The sequence below is a fragment of the Hibiscus syriacus genome, unplaced genomic scaffold (genome assembly GCF_006381635.1).
Source record: "Hibiscus syriacus cultivar Baekdansim isolate YM2019G1 unplaced genomic scaffold, ASM638163v2 tig00112130_pilon, whole genome shotgun sequence".
Classification (NCBI taxonomy): domain Eukaryota; kingdom Viridiplantae; phylum Streptophyta; class Magnoliopsida; order Malvales; family Malvaceae; genus Hibiscus; species Hibiscus syriacus.
Window position 1 is genome coordinate 167166 of NW_024063260.1, and position 6886 is coordinate 174051.

Consider the following 6886-nt stretch of genomic DNA (forward strand, 5'->3'; position numbering starts at 1 on the left):
TCCTGAATAATCATATTGTATTGGAAACAAGTGTTGGTAATGCTCAATCCCACATTGTATTGGAAACACTATTGGGAATGGTATTTAAGGCTTGGCTTTCCCACTTCATTGTTGAGTGATAGAGAACAAGGGGGACTCTCGCGCACCGCCGCCGCCGTCCGTCTCGTCTCGGGTCGGGTCGGGTCGGGTCGGGTCGTGGTCGTGGTCGTGGTCGTGGTCGTGGTCGTGGTCGTGGTCGTGGTCGTGGTCGTGGTCGTGGTCGTGGTCGTGGTCGTGGTAATACGTGTCTTCGACACGTTCGCGCGTATACTATCTTTTTAGAGAAAATTCTTAAGAAACAAAATCTTTTTTTTTAACTATCACAACGAATTTGGAAAATCGCAACGACAACTGTAGACTATCGCAACGGGAAATGGAAAATCGCAACGCGAATTTCAACTATCGCAACGCGAAATGAAAAATCGCAACGCGACTGTAGACTATCGCAACGCGAAATGGAAAATCGCGCGAAATGGAAAATCGCAACGCGATTTTCAACTATCGCAACGCGAAATGGAAAACCACGCGATTTTCAACTATCGCAACGCGAAATTTTCAACTATCGCAACGCGAAATGCAACGCGAATTTGCGATAATGGAGATCGCGTTGCGATTTCAACTATCGCAACGCGAAATGGAAAATCGCAACGCGATCTCCAACTATCGCAACACGAAATGGAAAAACGCAACGCGATTTTCAACTATCGCAATGCGAAATGCAACGTGAATTTGCGATAGTGGAGATCGCAATGCGAATTAGAGATCGCATTGCGATTTTGTTGGTCATTTTCGCAAATCCAAAAAAAGCTGGTCAAAATCGTATATTATCTAAGATTTTTGGTCACTGAGGTTATTTTCTCTTTTTTTAAAGATCATATTCTTATATTATAAATAGAGCGAATTGATTTGAAATAATTACCTCTATAGTAGATCTGTGCAGTATTCGATTTAAAATAACTGATTAATATAAAAAATACCATTAGTTATTAATATCTCGTGAAAATTTAATTTTAATATATCAACAAAATGCTTAAGGCTCTTTTATGTCATCACTTTCACAATAGGAACTACAAGACAATCATTTTGGATATAAAAATAGAATGATGAAACTATGCTATATTAAAGTAGAAAGATATCTATCAGGTTGATTCAAATAGTAAACAGTTTGATATCATTTAAGTAGATATTGAGTTTAATATTTTGTGTATGTAAAAAATCTCTATTTGGAGAGTCACCTACTAAAATCAAATGTGCTACATGGGTTAATACGAAATAGTGACAGCTAAGCCTTGGAGACCGAAAGTGTAATAAAAAAAAGTAGAAAGATAAAATTTGTAATTTCAGTATAATTGAGGAACTAAAACCAGAATCAGACCTTTGTTATATATATAACTCGACCACTTTAACTGCTCAACTCAACGCTGGTAGTCTCTCGCAGTGAAGAAAATAGGATATCCCTTTCCACTGCATATTCTGTCGCGATATTTTACTTCCCTTTTATATCGTATCGCCACATTGTATTTTAACGTCATAATCATATTTTAATTAAAACTAAAAAAGGAAATATAAAAGCATTATTTATTCTTTTTATTATACACAAGGGTAAAACATATAAATGATCCTCTATTATAGGTATTTGTTTTGTTAAACTCAACTATTAAAATTTATAAAATTATTAATCGATTATTCATATATTTTAAATTTATTTTTTTTAAAATATTAATAATCGTCTGAATTTGATGTTAACATATTGATTGAGAAATTATAAAATTATATTTTAATAATGTCTACTAGCATTGCCATTGTTTTCAACTTCTGGCTCGATAACATAATATAAACGAAGATATAATATGTAAAATACAACTCAAACGGTTCTAGGATTAGATTTTATAATATCTCAGTCAATACGTCTAGTTCATATGGTCGTCAAATTTTAATAAAAAATGACTAGTTTAGAATATATGGATAATATGGATAGTCAAATGATTATTTTATAACTTTTAATAATCAATAAACTTAATAAAATAACGTTCTATAATTAAATGATCATTGTATAATTTTTAATAATCAATAAATTCAACCAAGTATGTGCTATAACTGAAGTACCATCTTTGTATTTTATCCTAAAAAACAAAAGCTTTTAACTCTTTTGTATGGTGTGGGATCTCTTTGTTGGTTCTGTTCTTGTTCTCTACTCAAGAGAGAGAGAGAGAGAGAGAGAGACTTCAGTTTTAACTTTTTAAGATCTTCTAAAGGTAAGCTATGGTGGTCGTTTCCCTATCTGATTATTCATCATGATTTGTGTTCTTAGTTTTCTCTCTAAAATAAACGAAACCCAGTTCCAAAAACCTGCAAAAATTTTCAAAGCTTTCATCTTTTACAGTAGCGTCTTTATTTCTTCAGAGTGAATCAGTGGGGTTGTCTTTGTTTCTTTTTCTCCCTTAAATTTGAAAACTATTTTCTGTCTCTTGTCAGTCTTTTTCAACTGTTTAATCGTCACGCGAGAAAGGGAGAGAAAAACCAAGACAAGACAGTGATAGAAGGAAAACGAAAGCCTTGCATTAAAGGGGATGTTCTTTTGGAAAGACAAAAAAGTGTGTGGTTTTTTGTTTGGTTTTTAACAGAAGGCAGAAGAAAAGAAAAGGTAAGAAATTTAATGAAGTGGGTTTCACTTTGTTTTCTGTTCTTGTTTCATTTTTCAAACTTAAATTCATAGCCAATTCTTGGGGGGGGGGGGTTTCCGCAGCTTAAACCAAATAGAAATGAAGGAATCAGAGAAGAGCTTAGATCCACAACTATGGCATGCATGTGCTGGATCCATGGTTCAAATTCCACCATTGAACTCCAAAGTTATCTACTTTCCTCAAGGCCATGCCGAGCACTCTCTCTCCGCCGTTGATTTCCCGTCGTCTCCTCGAATCCCAGCCCTTGTCTTTTGCCGTGTGGCTTCCCTCAAATTCATGGCGGATACTGAAACAGACGAGGTATTCGCCAAGATCCTCCTAATACCGTTTGCCAACACCGAGCTCCACCTCGAAGACGATGCCGTCTTGGGCGTCGGCTCTAACGGGTCCGATAATGTTGAAAAGCCTGCTTCTTTCGCTAAGACATTGACCCAATCCGATGCCAACAATGGCGGCGGTTTCTCAGTCCCGAGATACTGCGCCGAAACCATTTTCCCACCTTTGGATTACACCGCCAACCCTCCGGTTCAAACTGTGATAGCCAAGGATGTCCATGGCCAGACGTGGAAGTTCAGGCATATTTATAGAGGGACTCCGAGGAGACATCTCTTGACCACCGGGTGGAGCAATTTCGTGAACCACAAAAAACTCGTCGCCGGGGACTCGATCGTGTTTTTAAGATCCGAAAACGGAGAACTCCGTGTCGGGATTAGACGAGCGAAGCGACCCGAAAACGGTAACTGTGGAAGCCCTTATGGAGGGTTTCCGGCTTTGACCCGGAATGCGAATTCGAGTTTTGGTGGGAAGGGAAAGCTGAGGGCGGAGGCTGTCGCCGAGTCGGTGGCGCTTGCTGGCAGTGGTCAGCCGTTTGAGGTTGTTTATTACCCGAGAGCAAGCACGCCGGAGTTTTGTGTTAAGGAGAGTGCGGTGAAGGCGGCAATGAGGGTTCCTTGGTGTAGTGGTATGAGGTTCAAGATGCCATTCGAGACGGAGGATTCTTCGAGGATTAGTTGGTTCGTAGGAACTGTGTCTTCGGTTCAAGTTGCCGATCCCATTCGATGGCCGAATTCGCCATGGCGGCTTCTTCAGGTTCTTTATTTTTAGCTTTTACTGAGCAATGTTCATTTGGTACTTGACCTTTTCATGCCTTTAATCATGGTGTCTTTTGGTATAAACTGTGTTTTCTTGGATTTTATTAGGTGAATTAACTAGCTTTAATCCAAGTAAATATTTGGTTTGGTTTTGCTGTGAAAATAGCTTTCGACCTCAGAAGATACGCCAACAGCTATGCTAAACAGAGTTTTATTGGATTTCTCTAAACCGGCTTTGTTCGATGCATTAATAATCAATCAAGTGATGGAATGGCTTCATTGTTGATTCTCCTTTTAGTATCCTGACTTTGCTAATCATTGTTGTAGGTAACATGGGATGAACCAGATTTGCTGCAAAATGTTAAACGTGTGAGCCCCTGGTTGGTTGAGTTGGTATCGAATGTGCCCTCCATCCATTTGTCGCCATTCTCGCCACCGAGAAAGAAATCGAGGCTTCCCCAACACCCAGATGTTCCCTTCAACGGACAATTTCTGATGTCAGCATTTTCAAGCAGTTGCAATCCCCTTGGGACTGGCAGTCCGTTAGTTTTATCTGATAACGCTCCTGCAGGCATACAGGGAGCCAGGCATGCTCAATTCGGATTATCTTTATCCGATCCCCATCTTAATAGTAAACTGCAGTCTGGACTGTTTCTGTCCAGTTTCCCAAGGCTCGATCCGCACTCTAGAATTTCTGATGGCATCACGATGGCGAGGCACCCTAATAGTAAAGATAACATCTCTTGCTTGTTAACAATAGGGAACTCTAATATGAAGGAGAAATCTGGTAATGCCAGAAGTCACCAGTTTTTTCTTTTTGGTCAGCCTATACTTACCGAACAGCAGCTCTCTCGTAGTTATTCTAGTGAAGCCGTCTCACAAGTTATTAACGTGAAGAGTTCATCAGACGGCAATGCCGACAAAACAAAAGATTCTTCTGACGGTTTGCGACCGTCTCTTGAGAATCGATTGATGTCTCCTGAGAAGTCATCTACTGCTGGATGTTTGTGGCACCAGGATTATAGGAGCATGGAAACCGGCCTCGAAATCAGCCATTGCAAGGTATTCATGGATTCGGAGGATGTCGGACGAACTCTTGACCTCTCGGTTCTTGGCTCTTATGAACAGCTATACAGAAGATTGGCTAACATGTTTGGAATAGAAAGATCAGATATTTTGGGCCGTGTGTTGTATCGAGATGCGACGGGTGCTGTCAAACAAACTGGAGACGAACCATTCTGGTATCAAATCGAAAAATTCTCTATGCATCTTGTTTTTCGTTGTTCCGATTTTTCTTCGGGTTTATATTTATCCAATCTTCACTTATCTTTGGTATATTGTAGTAAATTTATGAAAACAGCCAAAAGATTAACAATAAGGATAAATTCAAGCAATGAAGCTGTTGGAAGGTCAGTCACAATTTCTTCATGCCCCCCCATTAATGAGCTTTAAACTAACTCCAACTCGCAAAAACAATGTTCTAAACTTGTTGGATAGCGAACAATCAATTTATACAAACTCGGTGAAGGTTTTCGGTTTTCCAGGTCTTGGCTTCCCGGGATTCGGACTGCTGATAACGGGCTAGAAGGGTCGAACAAAAGAGGTCCTTTAAGCATATTTGCATGATCCAGGATCGATGTGGGAAAGTGAGGATGGATGGATCATTGAAGAATTTATAAAACAAGATAAAGACTTGTTTAGCTCCTCTTTAGGGATGTCTAATGTCTTCAAGTACTTTTGTTGAAAAAGAACATTGATGTTTGATGTGTTTTAAAAATGCATTTGTAAGGGATTCTCTTATTATGCTTTCATAATAATGTAGTTGAAACTTCACTCTCTTATCGATAATTTGGGATGACTAATATTAGTATCTTTTCGAAATTCTCTTTAGTCAATTGATAATGTAAACTTTAATTTTCTCTAGTCAATCCATGTCAACATAGTTGTTCGAATTTGGATCTTTTAGAGAACAATATTTCACCATAGTTGTTTGAATTTGGATCTTTTTAGAGAGAACAATATTATCTATTCTTATTGAGGTCATTTGATAATTTTTTAGTTAAATTTGTTCATTATTCTTTTAAATTGTTGACATGAATTTTTTGAAACCAAAAGTGTGCTTTCAAGGAAAATTCACATTAACATTTTACATTGTTAACTATTTAAACAAAATCATATAAAATTAAAATATGGGGATTAAATCTCAAATTAATTAGCATTTTATCCATAATTACTAACATAGTTAGTTATTTGGACTAACTGGCAGCATTATAAACTAGATTATGTGCAGTCAAAATATTGGTATATATCTCAAAATTTAGCATAATAGAGGGACTAAACCCATTATTTGCCCAAACAAAAACAGTGGATAAATTTGCATGTTATGATTCATAAAGCGAAACATTGGGATCTTAATGAAAAGTCAAAAAATAAGAGAAATGGTGGAGATGTTGGGATTAGAAACACAGAAAACATGGAAGACTAGACTGTTCCAACAGTTTGACGGACAAGCTGGTCTGGTCCGGTCTGGTTTAATTTTGTAAACACTATAACGAATTAAATTATTTATTTAAAATCCCTAAATCTGAAAACTCATAAAAACAATGCGTATTAAAGGGGAGATTTTAATGTTCGAGAAAACCAAAAATAAATCAATTAATTATAAAAGTGGAAGAAAAAAACAAACATCAAATTAGAGACAAATAAATGAAAACCCAAACTCGATGTTTGGATTGAAGCCAAAATTAAGCATAGAATGCTGAATCCAAGAAAGTGGTTTTAATGATTTTTAAATGTTGTAAGACGGGGGTTTGAGCTTGCATCCACTTTCACTAATTAATCAATTTTTATGAGATCAATTAATAATTATTAAGGTCTAATTTGGTTTTAGTCCTTCTATTATTCTTAACTTTTGGAATTTAAGCCTTCCATTGTATCTTTTTACTCTTATGGGGCGTTTGATTCACGGAATGTAAGATTACATTTGGGAATAAGATTACTTGAATGTAACATTACTCCGGGAATGTTGACATTGTTTGGTTTGTTTAGCATGAATTTAATATTACATTGTTT

General features: G+C 37.2%; 1 protein-coding gene across 2 annotated transcripts; it reads left to right on the forward strand.

Moving 5' to 3' along the window:
- The first annotated feature begins 2187 nt into the window (after positions 1 to 2187).
- Positions 2188 to 5625, forward strand: LOC120174912 (auxin response factor 18-like). Of its 2 annotated transcripts, XM_039181634.1 has the most exons (5): positions 2188 to 2666; positions 2786 to 3812; positions 4142 to 5055; positions 5158 to 5223; positions 5359 to 5625. In XM_039181634.1, the coding sequence occupies exons 2-5, from the start codon at positions 2802 to 2804 to the stop codon at positions 5438 to 5440; spliced, it is 2073 nt and encodes a 690-aa protein (XP_039037565.1). In that variant the 5' UTR covers positions 2188 to 2666; positions 2786 to 2801; the 3' UTR covers positions 5441 to 5625. The 2 variants fall into 2 exon arrangements, with proteins under 2 accessions (XP_039037565.1, XP_039037566.1); XM_039181635.1 differs by having other exon boundaries at positions 2188 to 3812.
- The last annotated feature ends 1261 nt before the right edge of the window (positions 5626 to 6886 follow it).

Excerpts from the sequence above, each read along its gene's own strand:
- LOC120174912 (XM_039181635.1), top strand. The coding sequence starts at position 2,802 with ATGAAGGAATCAGAGAAGAGCTTAGATCCACAACTATGGCATGCATGT. Across the intron at positions 5,056-5,157 it reads ACTGGAGACGAACCATTCTG|TAAATTTATGAAAACAGCCA; the intron begins GTATCAAATCGA and ends GGTATATTGTAG. Across the intron at positions 5,224-5,358 it reads AGCAATGAAGCTGTTGGAAG|GTCTTGGCTTCCCGGGATTC; the intron begins GTCAGTCACAAT and ends TCGGTTTTCCAG.